At 30.3% G+C, this 15,082-nt stretch overlaps 1 protein-coding gene across 2 annotated transcripts; it reads left to right on the forward strand.

Annotated features, from left to right (window-relative positions):
* The first annotated feature begins 1,719 nt into the window (after positions 1 to 1,719).
* LOC131046673 (probable disease resistance protein At4g33300) lies at positions 1,720 to 11,802 on the forward strand. 2 transcript variants are annotated; one of them, XM_057980455.2, is made up of 5 exons: positions 1,720 to 2,007; positions 9,179 to 9,585; positions 9,887 to 10,242; positions 10,324 to 10,535; positions 10,750 to 11,802. In XM_057980455.2, the coding sequence occupies exons 1-5, from the start codon at positions 1,749 to 1,751 to the stop codon at positions 11,571 to 11,573; spliced, it is 2,058 nt and encodes a 685-aa protein (XP_057836438.2). In that variant the 5' UTR covers positions 1,720 to 1,748; the 3' UTR covers positions 11,574 to 11,802. The 2 variants fall into 2 exon arrangements, with proteins under 2 accessions (XP_057836438.2, XP_057836439.1); XM_057980456.2 differs by lacking the exon at positions 1,720 to 2,007 and adding an exon at positions 7,265 to 7,811.
* The last annotated feature ends 3,280 nt before the right edge of the window (positions 11,803 to 15,082 follow it).

The raw sequence follows: 15,082 nt of genomic DNA on the forward strand, positions 1-15,082 counted from the left end.
TGATATGTCTATATGCAAGATATTGCATGTGTCTCTCTTTTGTAGAAAGGAGTATTGGCTACATATGATATCAACCTCAAATTACTAGATGGTTAAATCAATAATTTACTCCACTTGTGGGCACTATAAACTTTGTAGATTTTGGCTTCCATTATTGTTAAAAAATTACATTTCTTTGTAGTATTTCAATTAATTAAGAAAAATTATTGCAAATACCTATCAATGTGCTCTTGATGTACATAAAGTGTAATTGCTAGTTATTACCATTACCCAACAAATAACATATAAGTATCGAATTGGTAGCAAGTAATAACTTTAGATATGTTATTTTTGTTGTAATTTTGATCAATTTGATGACATTAGGTTTTCATTTGATTAGTAGCTTTGGTGGGTATTACATACACCTACGTGTCAACTATTGGTCTTTACAAAGAGGATGTTAAATAAATTGTCATGTATCTTTTTATCAAACCACTAATTACTAAGTGGTGCATATTATTAGACTAACTATGATTCTCCTTTAAAGAAAAAGATTGTAAAAATTAGATTAAAGGGTTTATCATATTCAAATTTAAGTCTTGCCAAGTCCACGTGTGAAGAGGCCAACTCCTCTTAATAGCTATATTCAGGACTATCAAGATGTTAAAATTGTGGCAAATATTTTTTATTCTTTTTCCAATTCTCTTATTAATAATTTTTAAACAAAATTTTTACGATTTACATTTATGTGGTGTTTTTGTAGTGTACCAAATTATATAGTGTTTTATAAGGTTTCAATTGCATAGTTTTGAGTCAATTGTTTTTAATCCATATTTTATGAGTAGTGTTTCACAACAATGTATCTCTCATGAGTATGAATGATCCTTTTAGCACTCATTACATTTAGGTGTTGTTCACATGGGTGAATCAACCATCCCGGTGTTACTTTGACTTAAGCACGCTTCACCATCGAGTTTCCCCAAGATCAAGTCCACATTACTAGCTACAATTAAACATGCTTATTGAAATAGTATTAAGATAAATAACCTTCCAAATTTTTTGAATGCTTCACCTATATAAGTGCCACACAAATACACTGAGAACCAAATACTATACATCCTTACGAAAGATAAATCCATATAAGCCACTAGTCATGAAATATAAACAAATCAAAATCAACTCAAAAATGGATAATTAAATTCTAATCAAACGTTGTATAAATATTTTTTACATCAAAATCTTTCTAAGAAATTCATTGAAAGTGAAACTTCCCCTAACATTTAAAAAAATTAAAAAATCAAACGAAAGTGTAGCTTTTGGGGAAGTTCGTGGAGATTGATCAAGCTTCTTTCCAAATGATGTCACTATGATACGTCTTCATGAAATTTCATTGATTAATAAAGCTTCTAAAATAATTTAAAGTCAAATTAACCTTTCTACAAGTCTAAACAAATATTTATCAAGCTTAAACAAATGTTTATGCTGGGAAAAGGGAAACCACGAAACTCCTTAAAGTCGTTCGAATTCTGACTTCGCAAGAAAACTCTTCTCTTTTTCCACGCATATGACCTAAAAGGGTATTTTCCACGCAAGAAGATTCTTGACTCTTCTTCGTTTACGCAATTGGACCAGAAGATTCCAGAAGATCAATGGCGTGTGTTCGAAGCAAACAAATGAACATACCACTCTATAAATATCACAAGCCGTACTTCTGAATGCTTCAACCAGAGAAGTTATAAGCTTGCAATTTTTTAGAATTAGTGAAATAAATGACTAACAAAAATAGAATGGATAGCTTCAATTGCGAGGCTGTATGGCCTACAACTCCAAGGGGAGAGGTGAACGAATATTCTTTTCATGATACTTTTCCCCGGAAATCTAAGAGTTATGTAGGGTTAGGGAAGTTAATAGGGGATTTCAAGAACCTCTTGTTCCAAACCGACGTCTCTGTCGTTGGTGTTCATTGTATGGGCGGTGGAGGCAAGACAACTTTGGCCTTCACATTATGTGATGATTCTGAAATCAAAGGTCAGATTTCTTTTCCATCATTTTTCTGATAGTTTTTCCTGCAATTTATCTTTCAAGGTTGATTTAGTTTGTACCATATATATATAATATTATATTATATTGAACAATGTTTTTTGAGATTTGAATACAATCTATATATTTTTTACTGTTCACTGTTATTTGAGTATAAATGAGTGTTAAATTTTAAAATAAGTTCTCTACAGTCGGCTTGTCCAAATTACTTTTTATATCAGTTGTTTAAATTTTTAGAGTTGTTCATTTTTATAAAAAATAGATTATAGTTCAATTTTTTTTATTTAAGATTTCAGATGGGTATGTTGTAAACATCAAAGGTAGGATACTTGTGTATCTATTGCATTCAATTTTTTAATTAATTTAGCCGATCATATTATATGATTAAAATATTTGAATGAAATTTTTAATTTTTATATTTATTTTCTATTTTACATAATTATATGAATATCATTTTCCTTTTTTAATTGATCCATATTTATTTTCTATTTTACATAATTATATGAATATCATTTTCCTTTTTTAAATAAGTGTGATTCAATCACTTTTCTTTTCATAGCTTTTGTACTTGACAATTTAATTGATTTTTATTAATTTTTTTGAGCCACACATTTTAGTGAGTAGCTTATAAATATTTAATTTATAATTATTTTCTATAGAAATTTATATAAATAATAATAATAAATTTATAAATGTAAATTTGAATATACAAATAGCTTCAAAAGTATGAAAGCTACATATTAATTTTTAGATTTTTTCAAAAAATGGAGGTCTTAATTTATAATTGTATTATTCTTTGATTATCAAGAAAATCAAGCTTTTATGGTAAAATTTTTCAAATATTATAAATTGTTCATCTATTTTCCAAGTTTTATGATGAAGTATTAGATTTATGATCTAAAGCATTAATTTATAGTTTAATAGTGCATTTATTTTATTGGGTAGTTACTCTTTGGGTCTTATGAGAAAAGTGAGTACGAAATTTAAAAGAGTAAAGACCCTTATAAATTTTAATAAGTATTGTAATAATATAGAATACTCAAACATAATTAAACATATAATTTTCATATTCTTTTCTCATTTGCAAATTTTTTTCTTATTTTATTTACTTTTTAAAAATATTTAATTTTATTTTCAACTAACAATTTTTGTATCTCTTATCTTTATTTTAATACTTTATTTGATGTATTATTTTACTTTTAAAATTTTTATTTATTTATTTTAATATTTTTCTATTTTTAATATCGAGTTTATGTCTCTTAATATTGTTTGCAATATATTAATTATACTCTATCTACTTAATATTTTAATTTTCATTAATTTAAAAAAATATTTTTTATTTTTTTATTTAATTATTAATTAACTTAATTGGTTTAATATATGTTGTTAATTTTTTAAAATTATTATTTAGATAAATTTAATTTATTCTATTTTAACTTTTAATATATATTTAATTAAAAAATATATTTTAATTATCATCCACTATATCTCTATAAAAATAATATGTTTGATTTCTTGTAAATTTGAGTAAATTATAAAATTGACATTCATTTTTTACCATTACACAATTTAATATTTAAGTTGACAAGATTATCCTTGCTTAAATAATTGTATTTTTTTTTATAAATGATTATAGTTTGAATATGTTAGATTTAAATGTTTATTAGTATGATATCACCTCCTTTATCTCTCACTCTTGCCCCCTCTATCTCTAACTTCCAATCTTTCACAAACTCCCTCTTTATCTATATATCCCTCTCGATATCTCTTTATATATCATTTTTTATATCGTTATCTATCTCTCCAACTCCTCTCCTCTCTCTATACATCACTACCTCTATCTCTCTATATCTCCGCAATCTATAAATTTCCTTCTCTCCCTATCTATCTATTGAGCTATATATCCCTATTCCTCTCCTCCCTTATATCTTCTTATATATTGATCTCTCAGTCTCTCCATCCCATCATTTCTATATATTTGTATCTCTCACTCTCCCTCCTCAATATCTCCACATCATTATCTTTATCCATTCATCTAACTCTCTCTATCTCTCTATCTATTTTTCTCCCTCTTCCTCTCTATCTCCATCTTTCTCTCTCCCCATCTATCTCTAGACATGACTCCCTCTATATAGAAATCCAACATTCTCTCTCTGCCTCTTCCTCAAACTCTATATCTATATCTCTTTGCCACTCTATCTCGATCCCTCCATGTTTCTTCTTTAATCTCTTCCCCTATCTCTATCTCGTTATCTTTGCATTTGTCTACCCCTATATCTATCTATCTCCATATTTTAATTCTCATTTGTATCTTTTTACCTACTCTTAACTAACTACACTATTGGCATGAACTTGACACATTGTGTCTCTTGTTAAAATTGGAGATATAATTGAAGTTGTTGAGCACTATCTATCTAAATTAAATGTGAAAAAGAAAATCAATACAATTTTTAAATATGTTTTGAGGATTATGAGAATTGTCACGCAACATGATTAATTTTATTTTTTTATCTTTTATATACTTTTGTTGTCAAGGTGATTTTGGTGTAGGGTTTTCTACTATTTCTAGTGTCAACTTTATAAGATATTAATTCTAGAGTTTTGATTTTTTATTTATTTTTAATTTAAAAAATGAGGGTAATTGCCAATAGAGGTGGTGCTCTACTTAGGTGCTTTATACTTTGGTTTACAACTTAATGAGCATGAGTAAATTTGTTGGCAACATCTTTTCAAGAGATCAACTTCTAAAGATGAAAAATTACTAATGGGCCCTTATTTGAATCTCATCAATGATAGTTGATTCTAGATCTTTTATACCTAGTTCAAAGTTTTAAAAAAATATTTGCAACTCATATGTATCTTTAATACTTGTGTCTATTCCAACTTTAACTAAGACAAAAAGAAGGCAAATGTGCATGTAGCAAGTTGATTGCTTTAACTATTTATTGTGATGATGAAATAGGCATTCATTGAAAGCTACTTTGAATGAGTGCACTATGTTACTAAAGAAAAATTTAAAAGAAAAAATGACTATGTTACAATTTGGCAATATAAAATAGTGTAGAGGGTGTAGTTAGTAAGGTCTTGGATTATATTGTTGATTAAAATGTCATGAGTAATAGTTGTGATTGTGTATATGGTCCTCTTTTATTGTCCTAAAGGAGACACATGCATTATCTTACATATGGGCATATTATTAGTAGCTAAAGGTTGGGTAGATATAGATCTACTAAGTGTTGAACCCAGAAGACATAAGACATTAATTATTAATGATTAATGACTTTGATGTCTATCATCACACTTTCAAGTCTAAGAACATGGGAATTATAAATTGCTAAATCTCATGCCATTTTTAGTGGGAGTTATCAATGACAAGCATGATTAACTGAAATAATGGGCACAAGGGGTAGATCATAGATATCCAAAAGTGGTCTCACATAATATTCAAATTTGACTACAATAAACATTGAAAATATGAGGGCTTTAAGTTATCATTTTTTTAGATAAGAGCACCATCCTTCCCTAGTCCTTCATTGATAGGATCCGCAACAACCCATAAATTTGAATTAAGGATAACCTATTGGCCAATACTTAGGAACCCTATGTGATATAGTTTCTTTTCTTTTAAAGTAGAAGCATATATCACCCTTCTTTCTTAACATGACACTACTCATCTAGCACTCATAAAGACTTTAGCATGTGTTTCTTATAATGAACAACAAACTCATTTGTCATAAACAAATGTATAGAGGACCACAATGCAAAATGTCATATGCTATGAATAAAATGATTAAATGTGGATAATGTATGCTATCTAATTAGTTTGAGTCTTATCTATTATTCACACTAATTTTACTTAAGCGTTTTTCAAGGAATTATCAATTTATGCCATAAATTTCTATGTAAATATTCAATGTTGATAATGTTTCTAGGACCTATATTCTTTATTGTTCTCTATTTGTTATTTGAGTGTGAGTGTTGAAGTTTTAAAATTAATTCTTTCTAATCTACTTGTCTAAATGATTTTTTCTCTTTGTTATTTAAGTTTCCAAGATGTTCAATTTTAAAATAAATTATTTATGGTTGAATTATTTTTCTCGATTTAAGATTTTAGGAAGGGTATGTTGTAAAGGCTAAGTGTTGCCATAATTATTAAAATTAGGGTGGCTATCATTATAGCCAACTCTACCACGGTTTATAGCATTCTATGCCGACTCTTACACATTGCACAAATAGATTCTAATTAAAAAATGTCTCTACATCTCTTATATTAACAAGAAGGATACACAATTTAATTGATATTGTGTACCACCTTCTTGATGTTAAATATCATTAATTTAATATAACTATGTTAAATTTTTGTCATATGAAGCTCAAACATACACAAGAATGTTTAAATGACAAGTGAGAATCAATTCAAATGACAAATAAGGATGATGAAGTGACTACCAAAAGAAGCTTAATTATCCAAGAAAAATAGAAAAATGGATTTGTAGCAACTAACAAGGACTAAATACACTATTCATCTCTATGAAAGATAAATTTATATAAACTACTAATCATGAAAATAAAAATTAATAAAAAGTAACTTTAAACTAGATAACTTTTTAAAAATATTCTTTGGAAATTGAAACTTAATGTAAAATTAATAAATTTAAAACTCAATCGAATATGAAACTTTTGAACAAAGCTAGTGGACGCTGACGAGGCTTTTCAATTGAATTCACTAGAATAAATCTTGATTATTATTAAAGAGATCAATGAACTGAAACTTTAATGAAGCTTAGAATTATCAGATTTCTACAATCCATAATGATAAATCTATTGTTGCTTCTGGATTTGATTGTGTAACTTTATTTGCATCAACATTTCGGATCACACTCTGTGATCCATAATGATAAATCTATTGTTGCTTTTGGATTTGATTGTGTGACTTTATTTGTATCAACATTTCGGATCACACTCTGTGATCCATCATCACGATGTTTAGAGAATGCCAAGATAAGAATGAATGTGAATTGAAGCTTTTAATGAAGCTTTTAAATGAATAAAGTCAAATCATACTTTTCTAACAAGTTTAGAAAATCTCCATTCTGGATAACGGGGAACATGTTGGTGTACCTCGATGAAACTTCTTAAAAAAGTCGATGTAAGTTTGACTAAGTTTCCAAGAAAATTCTTGAATCGCGTTTTCCAACGCATAAAGACAACAACGATTTCGAAGGAGATTTGCATTGAACCTCCTTTCCGCTATTCGATAATAGTTTAAAACGAAAATCACTCACAATCTTGGGGCCGGTCGTAGAACTGTTACCATGGATTCCATGCTCAAAGAATAGTATGCTTCTCAGAAACTCATCACTGGTTCATAGGAACTTGCTCTTCATTGTGTATAAAGACCACAAGCTCTATTTCTTAACTCTTCAATCAGATATTGTAAGCTTGCAATTTTTAACTAGTAGTGAAATTTCAAAAGACGAATTCCAACGCTTCAAAAGGTTTAGAGTGGGCAGAGAATTTTTGAAATCTATGACTACCAGTTTAGTTTGAGCAGTATAGGATGAATAGTTTCAATTGGAAGACTGTGTCCCCTCGAACTGGAAAGGGAGAGGCAAAATTTTATAGTAGTTTTCCTGGGAAATCAAAGTTTAATGTAGGGTTAGGGAAGTCTGTAGAGGATTTGAAGGAGCGTTTGTTGAAGAATCTGGTCTCTGCTGTTGGTGTGCATTGTATAGGCGGTGGTGGGAAGACAACTCTGGCCATCGCTATATGTGATGATTTTGATATCAAAGGTGACATTTCTTTTCCACAATGTTTAGAGTTGCTTTTCCAGTTGTTTTCATCCTTATAATTGGAAAGCACTATGAAATTTCTGGCCCCTCTTGTCAATAACTGAGAATTTAGGCAGGACTTTGGTCTGTAGGGTATTAAGGTTAAACTGGTCTGTAAATATTTAAGGCTAATTTTGTTTCTAGGATCTATATTTGTCAGTGTCCCTTGTTTGTTATTTGAGTTTCATTGAGTATTAAGTTTTAAAATAGATTTTTTACAGTCTTTTGTAGGACCTATATATTTTTTTACTGTCCCCTGTTTGTTATTTGAATTTCAATGAGTATTTAAGTTTTAAAATAGATTTTTTACAGTCTTTTGTAGGACCTATCTATTTTTTACTGTCCCCAGTTTGTTATTTGAGTTTCAATGAGTATTTAAGTTTTAAAATAGATTTTTTACAGTCTTTTGTAGGACCTATCTATTTTTGACTGTCCCCAGTTTGTTATTTGAGTTTCAATAAGTATTCAGTTTTAAAATAGATTTTATACAGTCTTTTGTAGGACCTAAATTCTTTATTGCCCCCTGTTTGTTATTTGAGTTTCAATGAGTGTCAGGTTTTAAAATAGATTTTCTACAGTTCATTTGTACAACCTATGTTCTTGACTGTTCCCTGTTTGTTATTTGAGTTTCAGTTGGTTTTAAGTTTCTATAGTACACATGTTTAGATGACTCTTTTTCTGATGGATGTTTAAGTTTCTACAGGTGTTTTTTTCAAATAAATTCTCTATGAAGCAAATTTTAAAGAAAAAATTATGAAATTTAAGAATGATAATAATTTTGATAAATATAAAGTGTTCAAGTTTATGAAATGATTGTACTTTGTCTCTTTCAGCCTTCTTGTTACTGGTTTTTGATTCTTAAATTTTTTGCTGATAACTTATATTCTTTGTAATTTATTTTATTCAACATAAAAAAACATATAGATTTTTTTTATATAATTTAAAATATATGTATTCTAATTGTCAGATTTATGAAAATTACTGTTATAAATAGAAATTGTTGAGCACTGTCTAAATCAAATGTGAAAATAAAAATTCATGCAATTTAAAGTTAAGGAAAGATATAGGAGAGTGAGGGTTAAACAGAATTACCATGCATCTTGATTAACTTTTCGTTTATTGCCTTACTTATCTTTGTTGTCAAGATGATTTGTGTGTGGCTTTGTCTACTATTTCTGGTGTCAACTTTGTAGGCTCTTAGTTCTGTAGTCATGATTTTTTCATAAATGAGGGTAACTTCTTGCAGACTGCAGAGGCAGTGCTCTGCTTAAGCATTTTGTGGTTCTTTTGCAGCTTAATAATAGCACAATTGTTTTTGTGGACACCAGGTTGTTTTGGAAATATAGTTTTCATCACTGTTTCGCAATCCCCAAATCTGAAAGGAATTTTCGAGACCATATGGCAGAAGATAGTTGGGAAGAAGGTACCCGAGTTTCAGAATGTGGAAGATGCACATATACAGCTTCAGCAGCAACTTTTAAGGCAGTCTAAGACAACTTTGGTGGTGTTGGATGATGTTTGGTCCAGGGCTAGTTTGGAGAAATTACTATTTGAAGCTCCAGGGTACAAAACCCTTATCACAACCAGAGACGCTTCTACCATCCCCAGAAACGCATCTACGATAGTGTATCAGTTGCCATTGTTGAACAAAGAGGATGCTCTCTCACTTTTCTGTTTGTCAGCATTTGGACAGACATCAATGCCAAGTACGGCAGATGCAAATCTAGTCATAGAGGTATACTCTTTTCTTACCATGAAAACAGAAAATGTAATAAACCCAAAGCCTCTTATCAAATCAAAAAGAACAAAAGTAAAGAAATTTTTGTGCTTATTTGGGTTTTTGGCTTTGGGAAATTGCAATTACTAGATGTTCTGGTACTTCAAAGTAGTAATTTTAGATAAACCATAACTTTAAAGTTGAAAGTACTTAAATCAACAAAAGTTATAGCTCAAATTGTATAATACAATTTTGTTGCTTTTAGATCATACAGGGCTTCCTTAGACATTAATAAAAATATCGATATGGTGAATGATAGGTGCAAGCCGAGTGCAAGGGTTTACCTCTTGCTCTTAAAGTGGTTGGAAGCTCTTTGTACGGGGAACCTCATGTGGCCTGGGAGAATGCAAAGAAAAAACTTTCCCAGGGGCAGTCCATATCCATTTATCACAAAGAAGGGCTTTTTAGATGCTTGAAGACCAGCATTGATTGCTTGGATGATGTTGCGAGGAAATGTTTCTTAGACACAGCCTCATTTCCAGAGGACAAGAAAATTTCTGCTGATGCACTGCTCAACATTTGGGTTTATGTTCGGAAGATGGAGTGGCAGGATGCCTATATTATGTTACTGGAACTTGCAAGGAGGAATCTCCTAAATCTAATAAGCAATCAAGGGTAAATTTCTTTCCTTGCATATAAATTTCCCTGTTTTCATTTTTTAAAACATTGGGCTGACTTGGTTATTGCAATTATCAGAAGCCGAGCAACAATCTCGTACGAATGTGCCTCTGAGCTGTTTTTCTCGCAGCATGATGTCATGCGAGACTTAGCCTTGTATTTGGGATGCCAGGGCAGTATGGTCGACAGAAAGAGATTACTCATGCCCAGGCAGGAGCATAGCCTACCAGGGGAATGGGAGTCGTGTAGAGATAGACAGTATAAAGCTCAAATTGTCTCTATTCACACAGGTGGGATATTGCTCAAATACTTATTTAGTAAAAAAAATTGTAGGCCTTGTGAACTATTAAAGATATTAAGATTCACTATGTGTTTTTGCCCTACTTTCTCTTATATAGGATCGAAGCAAACTACCTTTGATGTCAAAATTTAAATGATCTACTAGTATATTTGTCCACTGAAAAATATTCTAATTCAATTGCATAGCTGATTGATTTTATGCAGGTTCTATGACTGAGAATGAGTGGAAATGGAATGAGATGAATCTTCCAGAAACAGAAGCTCTGGTGTTACTCTTTTCTGCTAGTGAATACTTTCTTCCCCCATTTTTGAAAACCATGAAAAAACTGAAATTTTTGATGGTATGTAATTTGAGTTCAAAGAGGGCTACAATAAAAGGTCTAGATACCTTATCTTCACTCACTCAACTCAGAAGTGTTCGCTTGGAGAGGGTGGTTGCACCCACCATTCCCAAACAGAGCAAAGTAATACAAAACCTAGATAAACTTTCTTTAAGCTTATGCGAAGGGTTTGTAAATATGTCCACATTCAATGACACCAATCTGCAAGAATTAAACTTGGACCACTGCAGCGACTTGGAGGAGTTGCCACTTGCCATGTGTCATATGCCTTCTGCTCAGAGATGGTCTGTTACCAACTGCCATCTTGTTGAAAAGTTGCCATATAATCTCGGAAGTCTGAGCTCTATTAGGATGTTAAGATTATCAGCATTACCAGCCCTGAAAGAACTTCCAGCATCAATTGGTAAACTTGAGCAGCTGGAATATTTAGACATTTCACTTTGTGAGGGTTTGAAAGATCTTCCAGACGAAGTAGGACAACTAAAGAAATTAAAAGAATTTGATATGAGAGAGTGTTCTCGTTTGAGGAGGTTGCCTAAAAGTGTATGTGGACTAAGCTCTCTGAAGCATGTTATCTGTGATGAGAAGATTGGGAATCAGTGGTTAAAAGCTAAGGCCATTTCTATCCCTGAACTTAGAGTTGAAATTGTGGAACCACAATTTACTTTGGATTGGCTTGACGACTGACTTCTTTTCCCTTATGCTATCCTCTGCTTATGTACATAAGAAAGGAGTTAATTTGTTATTTTGTCTGTCACATCCCTTATTTTCTTGTGAGACCCCTCTAGTCCCGTTGTAATTTGGACTAGGGTGGAACTGATCATAATATGTTATTGGACCTATGTGTGCGTATAAGCTGTATTTTGTTCTATTATTAACTACTATTAATGACTATCACTAAAATTGTTAATGAATATGATTGAGTAGTTGTGTTTAAAATTGTGGTATGCATTGTTGATGATTATTATTAATGAATATGACTAAGTCTTTGTGTTATATATTAAATTTGATGTATTGATTATGTTTTTCAACTAATTTGAATTAAAGTTGGATGGTGGAATTCTGCAAGGATTATGGTTTAATTGTAAGTACCCAAAATGCAATGTGAGATGGGTTTTGTTGTTGTTTTAGAGAGAGAAAGGGAGAGAGAGATCGAAATGTCAATCTTTGTGTCAAGACCTTTCTAGTAACATTTCACCAAACATAGGTTCATATAACTTGATAGAAATATGTAAAATGATATTTAAATAATTATGTTAGCAAATCAAGTCTACTTTAACTTGTTTTAAGTTCTTATGCCTAATCCTAGGAACTTGGGCACTTATTCTGTCATATGCCCAAATTTTACATAGTATTTTATTTTAATTAGAAACTTTACTTTTCACTATCATGTTAATTGATTAGTAAATTGCTATGAATGTGAACATAGATTGTTAATGACAAGTTGAGATGTTGATTGAAACTCTATTTTGTTCTTGAAGTTGCAATGGCATAGTTTTGAAATGCTTATTGAATGTATATTTGATTATGCATGATGAATTTTACTTATCATACTTTGAAATTGAATATGGTCTAATCACGTGTTTGAATTGACCAAGTGCTATCTAGGAGAAGAGGTTGTTAAGCCTACATCATTGAAAGTACAAGGAGAGCATCATCTGTGAGAGGAATATAAACAAGTGGGAATTATGTCAATACCATCTCGAGTCTTTTGTGCATTGAAATTCTAGTGAGTTTGAGTGAGTATATTGGTCTTTAGTTTTAGGTCTTTATCCTTGTTTTGGTTAAAGTCGTCATAAAATCCTAATGTCAGTCTACCGTCAAGTAATGCATAAGACATGAGATCGTCATTATAATTTTGATTATTTCATCAAGTGCATGTTTCTATTATAAGAGCAATGCTTATATGTTCATGTGCAAATAAATACAACTATAGATATGTGTATATGTATTTATGAATGTGTTAGTTCTTTTTGTACAAATATAAATAGACATGACACTTACATACGTAAGAAAACCTAAATATATGCATGCATGTTTATATATTTGTTATGTAATTATGAATAAATAATTAATAATATAATTATTGTTTACTTTGCATGCATATAAATTTATAAATACAAAGAGACACACAAACACACATATTTTCTTATCATTAATAAAATGTAAACTAGTATACTTATATTCTAAAAAAATATACGTAAAATGATGCTGAGAGATATCACATAGTTTTCTTGCATGTTTATTAGTTGTCAAGAAGGACATGGAACTAAATAATGCTGCACTCTTTCACTCTCATTAAAGATGTAACAGTTTCATATACTTAGAGACAAGTGCCAATGATTTTATTTTATTCAGAATAATAAAATAATACTTATTGAGAAACTAAAACATACATGCATTTACTTGTCATCTACACATAAATTTATTCAAATTCATTTTTTTGTTTACGGATATGTGTATGTCATTGTAGATGCCTCTCAGCATAATAAACTAGTATACCTATATTTAAAAAATATATGTAAAATATGCCGAGAGATATCTTATAATAGAAGAGAATCATCTATAAAATAAATGTTCTTCTAAAATACTAAACAACAAGAATACAAATCCATTAAAGTCTTGCATGCAAAAAGTTGTGAATCTAGCTGGAGACAAGTGGCAAGGGTTCTATTTTATGTGGAGTAATAAAATAACACCTCCACAAAAGCTGAAACATGGCATATTTCATGCATTTACTCATCATTTGCATGTCAAATTATTTCAAAAATGGATTTTTGTTTACGGGCATTTTGATGTCATTATAGATGCCTCTCGACATAACTACTATACCTATATTTGTTAAAAGAATATATGTAAAATAATGTCGAGAGATATCACATAATTGTCTTGCATGTTTATTAGTTGTTGAGAAGGACATAGAGCTGAATAATGTTGCACTCTTTCACTCTCATTAAAGATGTAACAATTTCATATACTTAGAGACAAGTGGAAATGATTCTATTTTATTCGGAGTAATAAAATAATACTTATAGAGAAATTGAAACATGCATGCATTTACTTGTCATCTACACATCAAATGTATTCAAAATCATTTTTTTGTTTACGGATATTTGTATGTCATTGTAGATGCCTCTCAACATAATTAACATAATGAACTAGTCTACCTATTTTTAAAAAATATATGTAAAATATGTCGAGAGATATCTTATAAAAGAAGAGAATCATCTGTAAAATAAATGTTCTTCTAAAATACTAAACACCAAGAATACAAATCCATTAAAGTCCTACATGCAAAAAGTTGTGAATCTCGCTGGAGACAAGTGACAAGGGTTCTATTTTATTTGAAGTAATAAAATAACACCTCCACAAAAGCTCAAAGATGGCATATTTCATGCATTTACCCGTCATTTGCATGTCAAATTATTTCAAAAATGGTTTTTTGTTTACAAACATTTTGATGTCATTGTAGATACCTCTTGGCATAATTAGACCGCATATGGTTTGAAGATAAATAACCTTCCAAAAAATTTGAATGCTTCAACTATATAAGTACCACACAAATACAATGAGTACCAAATACTATACATCCTTACGAAAGATAAATCCATATAAGCCACTAGTCATGAAATATAAACAAATCAAAATCTACTAAAAAAATGGATAATTAAATTGTAATCAAACATTGTATAAATATTTTTTTGCAAGAAAACTCTTCTCTTTTTCCACGCATATGACCAAAAAGGAGTATTTTCCATGCAAGAAGATTCTTGACTCTTCTTCGTTTACACAATTGGACCAGAAGATTCCAGAAGATCAATCATGTGTTTGAAGCAAACAAATGAACATACCACTCTATAAATATCACAAGCCATACTTCTGAATGCTTCAACCAAAAGTTATAAGCACCTAATTAGTCTATGTTAATTTTAGCAAAATAACAATGCAAATGCTTCTAAATGCTCTCCTAAAAATGACTATAAGTTTGATGCACAAAGGTTTCTGATCTTTGAAATGAAGAATAAGAGCTCTATTTATAGGGAAAATAGAGCAATGAATGGTCAAGATTGAGTAATCTTAGCAAGGGATGGGATTGAAAGTTAACCAATCCATGTGAGGGATTTCAACCCAATCCCATGATGACAAATTTCAACATGAGATGGCTTGAGAGGAGAGGGAAGAAGTATTAAATGTTT

Source organism: Cryptomeria japonica, chromosome 4, assembly GCF_030272615.1.
Source record: "Cryptomeria japonica chromosome 4, Sugi_1.0, whole genome shotgun sequence".
Classification (NCBI taxonomy): Eukaryota; Viridiplantae; Streptophyta; class Pinopsida; order Cupressales; family Cupressaceae; genus Cryptomeria; species Cryptomeria japonica.

Excerpts from the sequence above, each read along its gene's own strand:
- LOC131046673 (XM_057980455.2), top strand. The coding sequence starts at position 1,749 with ATGACTAACAAAAATAGAATGGATAGCTTCAATTGCGAGGCTGTATGG. Across the intron at positions 9,586-9,886 it reads ATGCAAATCTAGTCATAGAG|GTGCAAGCCGAGTGCAAGGG; the intron begins GTATACTCTTTT and ends GGTGAATGATAG. Across the intron at positions 10,243-10,323 it reads AATCTAATAAGCAATCAAGG|AAGCCGAGCAACAATCTCGT; the intron begins GTAAATTTCTTT and ends TGCAATTATCAG.